The sequence below is a fragment of the Gracilinanus agilis genome, chromosome 4, assembly GCF_016433145.1.
Source record: "Gracilinanus agilis isolate LMUSP501 chromosome 4, AgileGrace, whole genome shotgun sequence".
Lineage (NCBI taxonomy): Eukaryota > Metazoa > Chordata > Mammalia > Didelphimorphia > Didelphidae > Gracilinanus > Gracilinanus agilis.
In genome coordinates, this window is record NC_058133.1 from 472,819,612 (window position 1) to 472,837,999 (window position 18,388).

At 40.5% G+C, this 18,388-nt stretch overlaps 1 protein-coding gene across 8 annotated transcripts in view; it reads left to right on the plus strand.

Moving 5' to 3' along the window:
* LOC123244207 (myomegalin-like) overlaps nt 1-18,388 on the plus strand; it is a 254,997-nt gene that overhangs the window by 161,272 nt on the left and 75,337 nt on the right. For all 8 annotated transcript variants that reach the window (XM_044672538.1, XM_044672537.1, XM_044672539.1 and 5 more), the window contains 5 exons: nt 1,595-1,686; nt 5,652-5,768; nt 6,050-6,187; nt 7,000-7,112; nt 8,360-8,487. In XM_044672538.1, coding sequence (XP_044528473.1) covers nt 1,595-1,686; nt 5,652-5,768; nt 6,050-6,187; nt 7,000-7,112; nt 8,360-8,487 — 588 coding nt within the window. The remainder of the gene's footprint in view (nt 1-1,594; nt 1,687-5,651; nt 5,769-6,049; nt 6,188-6,999; nt 7,113-8,359; nt 8,488-18,388) is intronic.

The window sequence follows — 18,388 nt, forward strand, 5'->3', positions numbered from 1 at the left end:
CACTGTCCCTTTCCTACAGCTATGATAGCACATTTGGCCAAGGCCTTTCATTTCTTCGGTCCACCCTAATAGTCCGCATGGTGATGGATGTGAGAGGGTATTCTGTGCAGAACCAGCCTTAGGTGTGGCGATTCAGGGTGGGATCCTCTCTTTGGAATCATCTTACAACCCAGTGATAGCTGAAACGGCAAGCAGTTAGGGGGAAAAGAGGCCAGACTCCTTTCCACATTACCCCCAAGTCTTTTTTTCTTTTCAAGGAAGAACTTGATAGTCATATTTTACAGAAAATCTTTACCTTCTGCCTTAGAATTAATACTGTGTATTAGTTCCAAGGCAGAAGAATGGAAAGGACTAGGCAATGGGGGTTAAGTGACTTGCCCAGGGTTACACAGCTAAGAAGTTTCTGAGGTCAGATTCGACCCCAGGACCTCCTGTCTCCAGGCCTGACTCTATCTACTGAGCCACCCAGCTGCCCCCTTAATAGTCATTTTAACTATTTCACTTTTAAAAAATTTTAGGGGTAGGGGGACAGATGGAACACAAGTCATTTGCCTCAGGGTATGTCCCCAGAGTTTCAAGCCTCTAAGTTCCAAAGCCCATTAGGGATAGTTTTGATCCCAGCTCTAGTGGGAGCAGAAATTTGTGTTATAACACTCAATATATCCTATAGTGCAGGCATTTTTTTAATAGACAAAAGATGCAGATATGAAGGAAAATTTCAAGGAAGATAACCAGTTAATTCCAGAACCAGAAAATTGCCATGTTGTATAATTTGGCATATAGACAAGTCAGGTTATAGGTTTAGTATAACAGGGCATGATTTTACATTATTGGGTAGACCAAAATTTTGTTTTTGACAATTTGTAATGTCTCGCTCATTCATAATATTTGATTATCATTATTTTTTTTTTTAACCTGGGACTCCATTCTAGGAGCATAGGGCCAACAACCAGTAGGCAATGGGTCACACAGTCGCTCAGGGTCACCCAGCTGGGAAGTGTCTGAGCCCGGGTTTGAACCTAGGACCTTTCGTCTCTAGGCCTGGCTTTCAATCCACTGAGCTAGCCCAGCTGCCTCTACTTTAGGTTGCAGTTTCTTTAGCAGATATAGTTTTTACAGGGTGGGGTTGCTAGCCCCACGCCCAACCCTCCTCCTTTTTCATCCGGGCTAGGGACCGTCCTTGGCCCAGGAGTGGTAAGGGTGGGCAATAGGGGTCAAGTGACTTGCCCAAGGTCACACAGCTGGAAGTGTCCGAGGCCGGACTTGAACCTAGGACCTCCAGTCTCTAGGCCTGGCTCTCAATCCACTGAGCCACCCAGCTGCCCCTGATTATCAGTATACAATTCATTAATTATGAAACATTTCATATGAACTAGAAACAATGCTGAGTTTTCTTACCTGCCTACCTATAGACATCCAGAAAAATAATAGTGAATAGGCTGTCTTTATATTACTTATTTGAAAGATGGATGTAGACTTTTAGAGCTTGGTGGTTATTATAGGTTACTATACCCTGAGATAAACAGCAAGGATTGAATATACTGTGACAGGTTTTAATTGTGATTAAACCTTTACAAGTATTCTGTGTTTATAGGAGCCATGGAAACAACTGCAGAACTAGAGAAGGAACTGATTAATGCCAAAGAGGAACTTGAACTCATAACAAGAAAAGAAAGAGAAAGTCGGGTGAGTTTTGTGGGCAGCATTAATTTCCAAAATATTTTTTTTCCAAAGCCAGTTTAAATTTGTTTTAGCACATTGGTCCCTTCAATCCAGGTATCCCAAGTTAGTTAAAATGTACTTTTGGGGAAAGGAAGGTAGACTATATTACAAATTACCATCATGAGCCATTGTTTGTTTTTTTTTTTAAACCCTTACCTTCTGCCTTGGAACCAATATTACATATTGGTTCCAAGGCAGAAGAGTGGTAAGGGCTAGGCAATGAGGGTTAAGTGTCTTGCCCTGGGAAGTGTCTGAGGCCAGATTTGAACCTAGGACCTCCCATCTCTAGGCCTGAGCCATCTCTTTATTCAGTTGAAATCATTAAAATTAATCAGTGCTGATTGTTTCAAATAGAAATCATTGTAAAAAAATCAACACAAAGTTTACCACCTATTATGATATTACCATGACAATTTAAAAGTTGAAACTGTAGAGCAGTAGAAATTAAATTATTTTTAATCTTTTTTTGGGGGACAGCAACTTTGCCCTATTGGCTCATACTTTCATTTCAACAATTCAGTAAACACCTGTTGTTTCATTTGGTCCCCACAACCATGTGAAAATGGTCAGAGGGCAGCACATTCTGCCCAGCTGCCAGATATATAAGGACAAAAACCAAAAACATTTGATACCCTCATACTGCTTCTTTTACTGGGAGATATCACACAAGAAGAGAGAAGGAAATTGCAAATAATTTAAGGAGGGGGGAGAGACGACTAACAACTCAGGGGTCAAGAAAAGCACCCTGTAAGAAGCCAGCAGCACCTGAGCTGAGCTTGGAAAGAAGCTCAGGATTCAAAATGTTCTGGGCATGGGAGGCAGCCTGTGCAGAGGTAGAATATTGAGTTATAGGAAATGAGATATAAACCAGTTTGGTGGCAACATCTAGTATAGGAACGGAAACAATGCAGAAAGTAAACTGGTGCCGTGTTGTGAAGGAATTTAAATGTCAGTGTAAGGAGTTGGCATTTTGGGAAAGTGGGCAGTAGGAAGCCAGTAAAAGTTTTTGAGCAGTTGTGATTCAAGACGTCTTTTTTAAGAAATACAAATTTTGACAGCTGTGTAAAGGTTAGGTTGGAGAGGGGAGAGATTTTAGGTAGGGAAACCCCCAAAGAGACTATTATGATAGCCTAGGCAAGAAATGATGGGCTTTGAACTGGGGTGACAGCTCTATGAGTGGAAGGAAGGAAACAAATACACATGGTTTGGAAGAAGAATCATCATGACTTGGTAGTATTCAGGTAGAGATGGCCAATGGGCAGTTAAAGGATTAAGGGATATTGGGCTGAAATTTAGCAGACAAATAAGAATGTCATGTGTAAAGACAAGCAAGTAGGGAAGTGAATTTTGAGAAAAGACTGAGAGGACAGTCAGGGTCCAGGGTGTGATGAACCATCACCCAAGGAGTTTATATTTGATACTAAGGAAAGTAAAGAGACATTGGAATACAGGGATGGCACGGTCAGACTGGTGCTTTAGGAAAGTCACTTTGGGAGCTGAATGGAGACTAGTTTCGAGTGGAGAGAAATGTCAAGGTCTTTAGATCCACAATAGAGGTTACAGCCTATCTTTGCCCATTCATCCTTTGTTCTTGTCCCTGACTCTTCTTATATACTCCATAGATTATTGAACTTGTTAGAGCCATTATAGTTCTTTTTAATATTTCAGTACAGCAGAATATCATTTGTATTTCTTCTGCTATGTTACTTTGGCCTGCCTCCTTTTCCTTTTCTCTCTCTTTTTTTTTTAAACTTTTACTTTTTAAACCTTTACTTTCTGTCTTAGACTCACTACTGTGTATTGGTTTCAAGGCAGAAGAATGGTAAGGGCTAGGCAATAGGGTTTAAGTAACTTGCCCAGGGTCATAGATAGGAAGTGTCCAAGGTCAGATTAGGCTTGGCTCTGAATCTATGGAGCCACCTAGCTGCCTTCTCCCCTGCCCCTGTCCCCCACCCCAACCTTCCCACCACTTTCTTTAATGATCATCAGTCTTTGATCAGCTTTGTCACATCTTGAGCATATGCTATCTTTTTTGTGTGTGTGTGTGTGTGTTTTTTTAAACCCTTGTACTTTGGTGTATTGTCTCATAGGTGGAAGATTGGTAAGGGTGGGCAATGGGGGTCAAGTGATTTGCCCAGGGTCACACAGCTGGGAAGTGGCTGAGGCCGGGTTTGAACCTAGGACCTCCCGTCTCTAGGCCTGACTCTCACTCCACTGAGCTACCCAGCTGCCCCCATATGCTATCTTTAATAACATGTGGTACCCTCTTCACCCAACATATATAGCTTTCTATTGCCTACTGGATAACCAAGGTCAATCAATAAAAGAATATTGGTATTAGAATTGGGTTTTTATGTTAGGGCAGATCTTGGGATCACTCAAAACCCTACATAATTTTAAAATACCATCTAGCTCATATTTTCCCCTCTGTTCTAGGCCCAGCTTAGCTTTTTTGACTTTCTACATTTGTTTAAACTTTATGTAGTGTTACACAGCTGGATGAGGGTGACAGTGTGCTGACTGCAACAAGAGCAAAGCCTCGCCATCTCTAGAGAGGACTCTTCTGTGTGGACTTTGCCTGGGATATTCTTTGTGATGTAGAGAAATGTCTTTAATGAGCCAATGTCTCCCTTAGCTGATGGTGATAGAGGATCAGAAAGCAAAATTATCCCCATGCTTAGATCTACCAAAGAATCTCATATGATCTTAATGTATGCCTGAGACATCAATTAAGAAAAATATTTTAGATTAGCACAGTAGAATCTGGTATTCCCTTTGTCAGGTGAATTAGCAACATGCTTTCCTATAGAAAATCACCTGTGAAGAGCCTCTTCCTTCCTTCTCATGTTTCGATCAAAGAAAATCTCTAAATCTGGGCAGATTATTCTCATAGATTTTAGAGAGGTGAGAAAGTCATCAGGTAGGACTATAATTGCTGATATTTTCTTAGTTGCTGTTTTAGATAAGAATGCAGTCTCTGATCTTTTCCATTCTTTCAGAAGTTTCTATTTGAAGTATATTGAAAATTGGTTTCTTATTACCTTCAAAATTGTTACCTCAAACACTAATATAAATTTTTTTAAATGCTATTTATTTTCCTTCTTCACTTGGCCCATCAGTGGCAGAGGCTGTGGAGTCTAGATATGGGGCTTCTGCTCAGTCAGGAATTATGTCTCTTCTTCCTTCTGAGACTCTACCTACTCATCTGTAAAGTGAGAGAGGGCTGGTCCTAGAATAACATTCTGTTTGCTTTCAACTCTAACTGCATCCCTAGGGTAATAGGAAACTGTTGGAGAATGTTGCTCATTTTCCTACTTCAATTCCACAATCCATAAATTACCACATAAAATGAATAGTTCATGATGATTCAGAAGCTATAAAAGGCAGATTTGGGTTGTTCGTTACTTGGCATATTTTTTCTTTTAATTTCCTAATCTTAGTAAACTTAGTACTAGTTCTATGGAATATTTTAGTTTTTTGTTGAAGTTCAACTAATGCCCAGCTAGCCTTTAAGCCTTATGCCTATATCTGTTCCTTTCATTTTTCTCCTTTTTGGAAGGTTTCATAAAAATATTTGCCACAAATAATGTGGCTATTGTCTTAAAGTCTGTGTGAATATGAAGTATTTAGAGAATGCTGATGTCATTCAACATTGCATAGAGATGTTTTAACATTTGGCTGCCATATTTGCTGAGTGGGGTTGAAGCCCAGCAAACGAGACTATTTGAGGATGACATTATAGAGGATTACTGCCATGGTGTGCCCCCAAGTGTCTGAGGCACTTCATTGACTGATAATGTGACAGCAGATGAAAAGGAGGGTGACCTGAGGGAAGACATTAATAGTGGGCTTCCATTGTGATGTTCAATATGCCCTCAGCATAGACCATGGCCACTATGCCCACTGACTAGAATGTTCTTTCTTACCAGATGGAACTCTCTGCTCTCCAATCTATGGTCGCTGTGCAGGAGGAAGAGCTGCAGGTTCAAGCTGCTGACATGGAGTCCCTGACCAGGAACATTCAAATTAAGGAAGACCTAATAAAGGTCTCTGCAGGCTCTTGCATTGGGTCGGAAAATAGTCAGAGCCCCAGACTTTATAATCACCTCAGCCTAACCCACTGCCATATTTCTTTCCTTTTGACACCACCTCTCATCCAGAGTGCTACTAGTCATGTACTTCACACGGATCATCTGTTGTGTTTTCCTTTTTAATATGGAGTTCCTCTCATTTGGAGCCTCACATCCCCCTATGGGCAGAGAGGGTACTGTTATAAGGGCAATGTACACTCTCATTCCTTTAGCTGATGCTGTTTTTTGGCTGCTAGGACCTGCAGATGCAGCTCGTGGATCCTGAAGATATCCCTGCTGTCCAGCGTCTGACCCAAGAAGTCTTACTCCTTCGGGAAAAAGTAGCCTCAGCAGAATCACAGGGTCAAGAAACACCAGAAAATCGCAGGCATCAGGTAATGATTTCTCTTCTGATATTATTTCAGGAAAAGATGTGGTCCTGATGAATTGTGAAGTAGCCAGCTTGCGCCATTTTCATTTGTGCCAATGAAGATACTTTAATCTAAATTTCTGTGTTGCTTCACTAAGATTTTATCTTATTTCAGAAATTAGGGAGCCCTAAATGTGTAGGCCAACAGGATATAACAATGTGCTTACTTACTGGGCCTACTCATTTTTGCCTTCAGTCCAATAAGTGTTGCTACCAAGTAAGTAGGTAGACATAATGGGAGTTATAATTATCTTGGCCATCTTGTACTTTCTGGGAGGATTAAAAATGTTTTTTCCCCTTTTTTATGGGTTTGGGGGTGGGTGCCTTTTTTAATGTTCAGAGTACTTGGGAAAAACATTAACTTTCTTGCTTAATGTGTAACTTATATGTACCTAGGATTTAGGAAGGTAGAGGGACTGGAAAATATCCCATAGGATTCCCTGAAGGATTAAGGATTTTGAAGTCTGGAAAAGAAAAGACATGGAAGCCATGCTGACTTTTAAGTATTTAAAGTGCTGGCGTGTAAAAAAAGAGTTAGACTTTGTTCTGCTTGGCCCAGAGGGCAGAACGAGGAGCAGCACTAAGAACTGTCCAAAAGTGGATTTGGGCTGCCATTGGAATTAGTGAGTTTGTGTCATGGGATATCTGCTAGCAGAGGCTTCACAGCCATTTTTCTCATTGCTCAGGTAGTGATGGGATGAGATGACCTTCCAGCTCTGAAACTCTGACCCTTCCAGATAAGCCAGACCTTCATTTCTTCCCTCACTTCTCTCTCAGCTGATGCAGGTGTTGGAGGGGCTGGTGGAGGAGCGGAGTCGGCTCAATGAAGCCCTACAAGCAGAGAAACATCTCTACAGCAACCTGGTGGAGTACCACACACATCGCAGCGGGTAAGAGGGTAGGAGGGCTTCCCTATTGTCTTGGGAATCCACACTGAGATGAAGTTCGGTCTCTGTATCCCCAGTTGCAGACAAGGAAGAAAAGAAAGCAAAAGGAACACAAAGGGTACCTAATTTGGTCTCATAGTCTGCCCAATTCACTGGAGGAGTGAGACCGTAAAGTACCAGATATAATCATTCCTTTCTGATGATAAACATTGAATTGATATTGAGCATGCTGCTAAATGTGCTTATTCTTGGGCTTCCTGTTTTCTTTATTATGTTTTGTCATTCTGTTGTTCTTTTTTTCTTATTTTCTGTTCATTACACCTCTTTCCCAATTTTCATCATCTTCTTTTTTCAGGAACTCCTCGGTAATTTTCCTTTTTTTTAGTTTATATTGTTTTCTCCCTTTTCTCCTTTTTTTTTAGGTGGAAGTAAAGCTTCTGATGGGGATACTTAAGAAAGAACATATAATAAAAATGGACCAAAGATGATTTGAAAACATTTTGCTCTTAGTAGTACTTTAATCTTTGTTATGAGTGCTTAAAAACAAAAACAAAAACTTTGACTCTTCAGTTTCTTTGTGTCAGTAACATTTTTAGGGCTTGGCAGAATTTTCCCCAAAATTTTATAACTCATTTAGGAAAAGAAAAGTCTTTGAAGAAAGATCCTCTCTGGTCATGGTTTTCTTTCTGATTGTAATTCATTTTAATAATCCATGTAGGAAGATTCTACCTAGTATTATGGGTTGTTATGGAAGTTAAATATGTAATGGAAAACTGGAATTCAGGGTAGCTAGGTGGCTGAGTGGATAGAACACCAGACCTGAAGTTGTGAGGATCAGGGTTTAAATCTGGCCTCATGCACTTCCCATCTGTGTGACCCTGGGCAAGTCACTTAACCCTATTTGCCTAGCCCTTGCTCTTCTGTCTTAGAGTTGTTACTAAGCAGAAGAAAAGAAAAAAATTGGAATTCTTCAGGATGATGAGAACTATGGGAAAAAGCAGGGAATTCTAGGAAACTCCTTTGTTGTGAATTTGGACTAAAACTTGCAATCAGAGGAGTAGATGCTGAAGGAGGACTACCACACAACCAACAATAAATACTGATGCCCGAAGCAGGATGGACGCTTTCCTGATGTCCTAGATAGCCATTGTTTTGGAAAACTGAGTGACTCAGGCTTCACTGGGAATCCTTTGGTCTCATTGAAACCACTTTCTAATTCTTCTTCCTTTCTGTGTGGCATGTCAAATCAGCTCTGAGCGAGACCAAGCCCTGCAGGTGGAGTTGGAAGGAGCCCAGGTGCTACGCAGCCGGCTAGAGGAGGCGCTCGGAAGAAGCCTGGAGCGTCTAAGCAGGCTGGAGACACTGGCTGCCTTTGGAGGTGGGGAACAGGAGAGTGTGAGAGCTCACCACAAGCATGCCTTCTGAGCGTTGGCGGGTCAGACTGCAGCCCAGGATGGAAAACGATGTTTGCACTAACAGAGAGAGAGAGAGAGAAAGAGAGAGAGAGAGAGGAGAGAGAGCCTTGTCTGACCTGGACAGAGATTACTGGTGATTTACTAATGATAGAACTGTTGCAATTTAGAATCAACTCAGAAGCAAAATTCAGTTCTCTACACCTATGTTCTCTTTTGTGTGTACCTATTTCTAACCTTGTGGTGGAGGTTACTGATGTATTTGCACATTTAATCCATTCCATTTTAGTTTATTCCCTCTCATTTTCATTCCCTCTTTTAGTCTCTCCCCTTACCTCCATCCCCTCTGTGGGCCAAATAAAGTTTTTTTTTCGCCCCTTTCCCCAAACTATTTTAAATGTTCTGCATCATGTCACAAATGCATGCGTGTGTATTATTATTTTTCCATCCAGAGGACTCTTGCTTTTGAAATGAAGACTGCTTTATGACAAGAACGTAATTGCAAAAAAACAAAAACAAAAAACCAGGTTCAGGGCCTGTGAAGACGACTTTCTCGAAACAGCAGTAGCATTCTTTTGCCAGGAGGAAATTTAAAATGAGGAGGGTAGCCATGCAGCACTTGCCTTTGGGAATGAAGAGGTACCATTTCTGAGATGAGCTGAGGGCTATTCATTTTTATTGCTTCAGGGCCATCATGTACATGTAGGTTAGGTCCAGCTCAAGATTAAGCTTTAAATCCTTATTCATTGAGCCTTTTAGGTTTCCTGGATCAAGGACCAGCTGCTTTTTTCTCATGGGATATTGCTAAAGAAGCCCTGAGATCCTTCAGGCCCAAAGTGTTTTATGTATGAAGTTCATTTCGAAATCAAATTTCCTCTTTTAAAACTTTCAAATGGTAATGGCAGTGATGGGGACAGGAGGTGTGGTGCTAGCAAGAAAGCAACCTTCCCAAATATTTAGGATTAGAGTCAGAACAACTTGGTGTAGACTCTTAGATTTGGCAATGGGGAAAGAGAGATTAGATTAGGCAGAGCTTTTTTTAAACTCTTACCTTCTGCCTTAGAATCAATACAAGTTCCAAGGCAGAAGAGCTGTAAGGACTAGGCAACTGGGGCTAAATGGCTTCCCTGGGGTCACACAGCTACAAAGTATCTGAAGGCAGATTCGAACCGAGGTCCTCCTGACTCCAGACTTGGCTCTTCATCCACTGAGCCACCTTGCTGCCCTCTTGTCTTTTCCATTTGATGGGAGTTAGTCTCCTATAGGCATTACTGTCTCCTAGAGGCAGGACACGTGTAAGGAAAGCTGCCCAACATGAACTTAATAATTCCATTTTCAGTGTCTTAAGTGTCAAGAATGGAAAGGTTCTGAAGGGTACTTTGAGGCACGTGGGAATATCATTATGGCTTATTACCTCTTTTGTCTTAAAGGTTTCCAAGATTATATAGGCTTTGGGAGTTAATAAAGACACTGGCATTTAAGTTTGTTTAGACTAGGAATTCTTGGAGTTTTTTGCCCAATTAAGATGATTAAACATCCTTTCTGACTTGGACAGGGCACAAAGATCTCTGTTTCCTACCATTTCACATGAATCTTTTTTTTTTTTTTTCTCCCTCCGCATTCATATGTCGCATGTGGCTGGAACAGCATTCTCAACTCCATCCAGGTTTCTGTAATGTTATCTGGGCATGTAACAGACCTATCATCACTCTAACTAGAGTGAGCAGGGGAAGAAATGTTCCAATAGGAGAAACTTCAGCAATGTTTAGACTGATAAAAAGTCCAATTTGCATCAGATTAATCATCTTCTTTCCATGGGATATGGAGGTTTACTACTAAGTCTTTTGGGAGGGAAAAAGCCACTTGATGTAAGATAAAGAAGTAATCAGAAGAAATTCAGTAGACTAATCCCAAGGTTACTTCTTCCACTAGCCAGACCAATCTGGAGAGTGAAGGTAAGGAGGAAAGTTCCCCTGAAGTCCAAGGACACATAGACTTGTGATAGGTCCAAATCCATAACTCAGATACATTAAGGCCTCATTATATTTTGGGCTGTTTGTTCTGCTCCCATCATTTTCAGTCATCAAAATTAGAGGGCTTTTCCCCCCTTTTTTAAGCTACTATAAAATTGTGTACCAATGGGACTATTGAGGCAGATAAAGAAAAGCGAGTAAGTTATGATACTGATATGAATACTGAAAATTTAAACCATTTCTTAGTGATTTCTTCTGCCTTGCTTCTGGGCATCACAAAACATTTTGGGAGTTGAGTGACTTGATGGCATTATTGTTTATAAACTGACAAGGTAGATCCGTGGAGTGAGGGTATTTTCAAAAGGACATATTCCGAGTGTGAGCTTGGTAGCCTAGATGTAACCAAATGCTAGCACTAACCTTTGTTTAGGTGACGTGGGACCTGAAGCCAGAGCCTGAAGGAGGTATGCTGGATTGGAGATTTTATGATAGTTTGGCATCTGTTCAGGGAACACAAATCTGCTAAACTTAGTTCATTAACCCACAGAGAAATGTTTTGATTGGACAGCACTCCTGTTAACCCTCTTCTCCATGTAATCTGAGGCCACCATGACTTCAAGGGCATAGACCTAGTCTGAGACTAGGTTTTTCCACCTTTTGTTAGATTTTCCAACAATAGTGTAATTCAGCACAAATTGTAGACTGAAGAAAGACCCTTTTATTCAAGAAGAAAAATGTTCTTAGCCCTAGGACTGCTGGTGTAATAAGATGTTTTGTTGGAACGAAGAGAGTAAGTTAGGGAAAATCCATATTATACCATGTAAAATGAATTGTACATTATGCAGTGTCTATTTCTCCCCTCCCCACACATTTCATCTCATTTACTCTTATTTAATTTGGAAAGTGCTCATTCTATGTTCCGGAATTCTCCAAAGCTTGGAGAATTTAGGCCAACTCGATGGGCTTCCTAAGCCAGAGAATGTTTGAATTTAAAGAGGTCTTCAAGAGGTTTATCAACTGTAAAGGAAGACTATCCATATGGAGGGGTTTTTTAATTACATTTACATTTTTCTCTTTTTATTTGCTTTGCAAAACATACTCCCTCTTATTTTCTTTTGCAATTTAAAAATCCATATTGTTTAAATGTGGTCGTCAGCATTTAAGCATTTGTTCAGCCCCTTCTTCCACACCACCTCTCCAGGCCACCATCTGTGTTTAAAAAAAAAAAAATCACAATTGGGTGATGGTTGTGCCCTGGGCCCTTAAAGTATCCAGCAACCCATCAATGTCTCAGGATTTGCCTTTGCAAGGTATCTGAACCTCATTTTCCTTCTCCAACCAAATCTTTATTCAATTGTGATGTGCAATTCTATTAATACTTTGCATTTCTTTTTTTTTTTTTTAAACCCTTACCTTTGACTTGGTATCAATTCTAAGACAGAAGAGCGGCAAGGACTAGGTGGTTAAGTTTAAGTATCTTATCCAGGGTCACACAGCTAGGAAGTATCCAAAGCCAGATTTGAAGCAACGCCTTCCCAATTCCAGGCCTGGCACTGCTGCCCCTAATTCTTTGCATTTTCACAGAAAGAAGTGAACCTTTGATTCCATTCTTTCCCTAGCCACCCACCTATAAAATGAAGAAACAAATGAATTATTTGTTTAAGATCCCCAAAGTATCAACTATCAAAAGAAAAACTTATTTTGAAGTATTTTTTGAAATACACAAGAACTATATTAAGAGTGCAAAATCTTCAGTGTTTTTAGGTCAATTATAATTTATATGATATTACATATATGACATCCATGATCTATCACATTTCTCTTCCCATGGTTTCTAGTTGCCGATTTAAAAAATTTGATTATCTGTTTCTGTCAAGTCCTCTACAAGTTTATATGGAGGTGAGCATCCATCCAGGAAAGCACAACATAGTCCAATATCTTGTGCTAATGTGCTCTATTCCTGCATCATGATATACGTAAACTCTGTAAGAGTAGAAAAGAGAGATGCCTTGTCAGGTTATCAGAGAACATTTTATCTGAGGGGCTCTGCTTCCAGACCAGATCCAAGTTTTCTGTTTCATGAAAAGGATCACATCAAACATCTTTCTGCTCTTTAGTCAAAACATTGATATTCTTCAATCACTCCCCTTTGTTTTAAAGAGATAGTTAAGAGATTTAGGGATCTGACTTTCCCCAGCTCATGTGAGGGAAACCTGGCCCCTTGTGGCAAGATGATGAACATTTTTTCCAGGCATCCTAGCATTTTGCAGAGAAAATCCTCCATTTGCCACAAAATAAAACTAAATGTTTAAAAAATCAGCCCCAGTGCCAGAATGAATGAAAACAGCATCCTTATAAGTCAACGCTCTATTAAATAATTTGAATAGTACCAGTGAGTGGCCCTTTCGCAGGGGTGAGTTAAACAAAAGCACGTGGCTGATTCTATCTTGTCATCCAGAGCAGTGGTATCAAAAACATGACCCCGCGGTACTCCTGAGTGAGGACCAAACCAGATTAAAATGTAATTGGATAATATTTAACAGAATAAGTTAAAATACAGTAAGATGTAGATAATATTGGTATGTGGTTTTCTAAGCCAGTGTGATTGTTATGCTCTGCTTGGTGGCCCCTGTTTCTATTAGAGTGACACCACTGGCCTAGAGTGAAGACCCAAGTGAGGATTTCTCCTTTAGTTGGGTAATATGTAATATGCAGCTACAGGGTTACTTTCCATAGAACTTGGAGAAAGAATCCCTAAGAGCGTGGAATCAAATCAGGCACCCCTGTGATCTGAGAGATGATCTTGGTGTAATGGTTTGAGTCTTCAATTGAAATGTGTTTTCAAAATCCCATTCTCTAGACACTAGGGATGACTTTCTCAGAGCATTTCATCGTGGGTAGGGGGCAGATATGTCCCTCTATGAGAAATGAACTGAGCGTAACTGAAGGTAAGTCCTTAATTCCCTTTGAATCACATCAGCATTACGCTACAAGAGTGTCTTTTCCATACAACAAAGTGGCCTTTATTTCTATTTTTGCCTTCAGGAAAGAATGCAAAGTGATGAAAAAATTGATAGCGGGGGAAGTAAAAACATCAATCTCATACCACATTTTAGTTGATGGAAGAGATTGCAATGGGGACTCTAAAAATAGAAAATGCCCATGGCGATATAAACTTCCCAAAGGAATCAACTCAAAAGCAGACTTGGTTCCCTTCTTCCTTTTGTGCTTACAAAATCGGATTCTAGAAATGAAAAGCTGTACATTCCACTGTTTTCTTTCTACTGTGTCTGAAATGCAAAGAGGGTAACATCAGGAATGAAGCGAATACCTACAAATATTTGATTTCAACAAATAATGTCAAGAACAGGGATTTTAGCTGTATACCCCACTAACTGCATGAACAGGATCCACACCACGTTCCCTTTGGCAGAAGGGAATTGTTCCGGCAAATGAATGTGAAATGGCCATTGGTTGCCTTTCGTGTTTGCCTAAATGTGCAACACTGACTTTTCTAATCATCCATATCGTTTGGTCTAACAAAAACTTTCAACCTTTCTCTTAATCTGTGAGTCTCAAAGGTGTGTTTGTATAATATGCAAAAGTGTGTTTGTATGAAATTTGACTTTCCATCTCGGTTTCATCGTTTGTGTTAGGAGCTTGTTGTTTCCGTAGCCTTTAACTTAAAACATTTTCCTGGCAATGTAGGCTTGTTTAGAGAAAATGAAAGGATTTAATGCTTTTTCTGTGGAAGAAGGAAATGACTTTTTTAAAAAATTAAATAAGCTTGTGTCTTTCTAGGAATTCCCTATCCTGCCCCTCCCCTCACTCCTCCTCCTAGCAAGTTGTATATTTATCTCGTGTAAAGCTAATTTTTCCTTTTTTTTTTTTGTAGCCGTAGTGTCGTTGCCTGTTACATCCTCCATTTCAGAACATGTTATATTAGTTGTTAGATTTTTCAGCAGCTTTAAGTGATGGATAAATGTTCTATTGGCTCAATAAAAGTCAACAAGGATTAATAGTAATGATTTGGTTTCATTCTGGTAGGAAAAGCTCAGTTGTTTTTTCTTATAGGAGGACCAGCCTTTTGAGTGACACAATAAAATTCCAAGCTAAAAGTTTTTTAAAAGTAAGAAATGGGGTGAGTTAATGAGTACCTTTTTATTTAAAGGAGAGATAGAGAGGAGCCGATGTCCTCATCCTGGAGGACTTTTGTTCAAAAGCAGTGATGGGAGGCAGCTGGGTAGCTCAGGGGATTGAGAGCCAGCCCTAGAGGTGGAAGATCTTAGGTTCAAATCTGGCCTCAGAGACTTCCTAGTTGTGTGACCCTGGGCAAGTCTCTTTAACCCCCATTGCCTAATCCTCACCACTCTACTGCCGTGGAACCAATACACAGTATTGATTCTAAAGCAGAAGGTAAGGGTTAAAAAAAAAAAGCAGTGATGTAGAAGAAATCATGCTATGTCTTTTTCAGACAATTTGGAATGAGCATCTTCTTAGAACCTCTGACTTCTCCCCTTCAGCTCCCCAGTGAAATAGATATAAAGTAGGAAAAGACTGAGAGAATCCGGTATTAGGGAGGAGGATCTGCCCTAGATAGCTTGGTGTAGTGCAAAGAGTGCTGGACTTGAAGTATTTATTAAACAATCAGGCACTGTTCTAAGCTCTATGGATACAAAGAAAGGCAAAAGACAGTAACCACTCAAGGAGCTCACAAGGAGTTCAAGTTGTCAGAGAAACAACATGCAAACAACTGTATAAACCAGTGGTTCCCCAACTATTTTGGCCTACCGCCCCCTTTCCAGAAAAAATATTACTTAGCCCCCTGGAAATTAATTTCTTTTTAAATTTTAATAGCAATTAATAGGAAAGATAAATGCACCTGTGGCCATCACTGACCCCCTGGATCGCTGCAGCACCCACCAGGGGGCAGTGGCACCCACTTTGGGAATCACTGGTATAAACAAAATACAGGATAAATTAGGAATAATCCACAGAAAAGGCACTAACATTAGGAGGGATCAGAAAAGGCATTTTATAGAAAGTGGGAGTTTATCTAGGGCATGAAGGAATCCCGGGAGGCCAGGAGACAGAGCAGGAAGGGAGGAATTCTAGGTATGGGGGACAGGCAGGGAACATACCGGGAGTGGAGAGACAGAGTGTCTTATGTGAGAAACAACTAAGAGGCCAATGTCTCTAGATCCTAGGATATGTTTGGGGGTGAGTAAGGTGTAAGAAGACTAGAATGATAGGAAGGGGCCAAATTAAAAGCCAAACAGGATTTTATAGTGGATCCCGAAGGAAAGGTAATAGGGCCTTTGCCACACCTCGCCTTTAGGATGACCAGAACTAGGTCTGAAGCCCAGTTCTTACTACCTACGAAATCATTTCCCTTCCAAAAGCTTTGGTTTCCTCTGCAAACAGATAATACTTGTTGTCCTGTGTTGTGCAGAACGTGCCAATGTGCTATATAAACAGGAACTAGTCTATTCTGGTGCTACCAGAGGAAACATGGAAAATACTGCCTATGTCCTCCTCTATAGAGAAGAGAGGCCAATGAGCAGAGCCAGAAACTTGGGAGAAATTAAAATCTAACTGACTAGGGTTTATTAAAAATTAAATTATTTTGATTTCCTTTTTGGAAAAGTGACTATTTCTGGCACGCTTCCCAGGATTTCAAGTCTCCTGAAGGCTCCTAAGGTTGTGAATGGTAATAAATGACGCAGTGTTAAAGAATAGCAGAGGAAGACTGTCTTGTCACCTAAGAAGTCCTTCAATAATTTACAGGCTCAGAAGGCCTCCAGGTTTCTTGGGGAAGCAATTAAAGAGACCCAGGAAATAACTGAGAAGCCAAAGGGACTCTTTTGAACTGCAGTTTGCAGCAGACATGTTCCCTTCTCAGCTGCTCTAGCAGCAGCATCAGTGACTAGATAAGGATACCAGCCTCTAGGTGGGGACATTATGGAACAAAATGAAGAAGCCCATTGTAGAAGGGGCATAAGACAGCTTCTTGCTGTTTTTGGCGGGGGAACGGGAGCAGGTGAGCCTGCAATCAATTACTCTGGCTTAGATTAATCACATGCAAAGGGACAGAGGGTATGGAAAGGGGAGGTTCTTCTCCCCTTTTGGACAGTAGCCAAAGTGTCATATGAGAATAGAATTCAAATAGATCATTCCAGAGATGTTCTGGAATAAGAGTGTAGTAATTCAGGAAGGGATACGTTTCACTTTAAATTAGGAGCTGAGGATCACCTAAGGCCTCCTTAGTCTATTCTTCTCTTTTTATAGAGCAGGGAACTTGAAGCATGACTTACCCAAGGTCACATAAACCTTACACCTCAGAGGTAGGATTAGAATTTAGATCTTCTGGCTCCAAGGCTCTTTCCCCCATATTGTCAGTTCATAACACAGGACCCCACCAACAGTCTTTAACTACTATTGGAGTAGGAAATAACCATTATTATCTCGGCTTCTTCATTGGTAGTCTAAAATTTTGTTGTATTAAAAAAAAAAACACCCCAAACCTTACTTTCCATCTTAGAACCAATACTGTGTATTGGATCTAACTCAGAAGATTGGTAAGGGCTAGGCAGTGGAGGTTATGTGATTTGCCCAGGGTCACATAGCTAGGAAGTATCTGCGGTCGGATTCGAACCCAGGACCTCCTATTCTAGGCCTGGCTCTCCAGCCACTGAACCAACTAGCTGCCCTTGGTCTAAAGTTTGTAAAGTGATCCCAAATGAAAGGGCCCAGTGCCCAGCAGAATTTGGTAAAAATGGCCTGGTACTTGATTCAAGGAGGAATCAATTGAAGAAATACCACAAGGTGCTTTTTATAAAATGGCCAAGCCAATAGAACAGCCCCACCATGTGGAGGCTACGGTTCAAATGATGCTCAATCAGGCATTAATAAAGTGCCTACTATGTGATAATAACTAGCTAGATACTTTCTCATACATCCCATTTACGAAGTATCTACTTGGGGAAAAAATCATCTAATCTTATTGATACACCAATAACCTTCTAACCACTTTGTAAAACAAGGACAGAAAGATGTGGCACCTTAGTAAACCGAGGGATTGACAAATGAAGAGACGTAAAACAAGACTACTTACAGTCATCAAATCTAGAAGGCTCCTCTTTCCAGAGGAAGTTTGGGACCCTAACTTAAGTCATTCTTGGGACTTTCCAGTAGGTGCATCTCTTGATCTGAGGCAGCTAAGTAGCATAGTAGATAGAGTGCCAGATCTGGACTCAGGAGGACTGGTTTCAAATTTGGTCTCAGATATTTTTTAGCTGTGTGACCCTGGGCAAGTCATTTAACCTGTTGCCTAGCTCTTGCTGTTCTTCTGCCTTAGAGTCCATACTTAGTTACCAATTTTAAGACAGAAGGTCAAAGTTTAAAAGAAAGGAAAAGAAAGTACCAAAAGTAATTGTAGATCTTTTGTCCAAGTCATAATAATAGGATACTTTCGTATCATGCTTGAGACTTTTAAAAAGCATTTTCACATCACTGTATTTATGTAACTACAGATTTATGTCTGTGTGCTTTGTATATTCAAATCAGTGATGGAACAATAGGCTTCAAGAGATCCATAATTTCCTAAATTCTGATCTTCTCTCTGCTGCTACAGATAGCAACCCTTCCACACCTTCAGAGATGATTGTTCTGATTTGCTATGGCAAAATAAAATTCGTCCCCCGGCAGTCAACCTTCTCTTGATGAGGGAACAGAACTCACCAAACCAAGCTAGTCCTCCAAAGGTGACAGACAGACAGCCAATCTGTAATTAAAGTCTTTCCAGTCTGGACCTACTAGCTGGCACTAGTACTGTTCAGACTTAGCCTTCGAGATCATCTTCATCCCACGACAAGAAAACAGTTAGATTTTGATA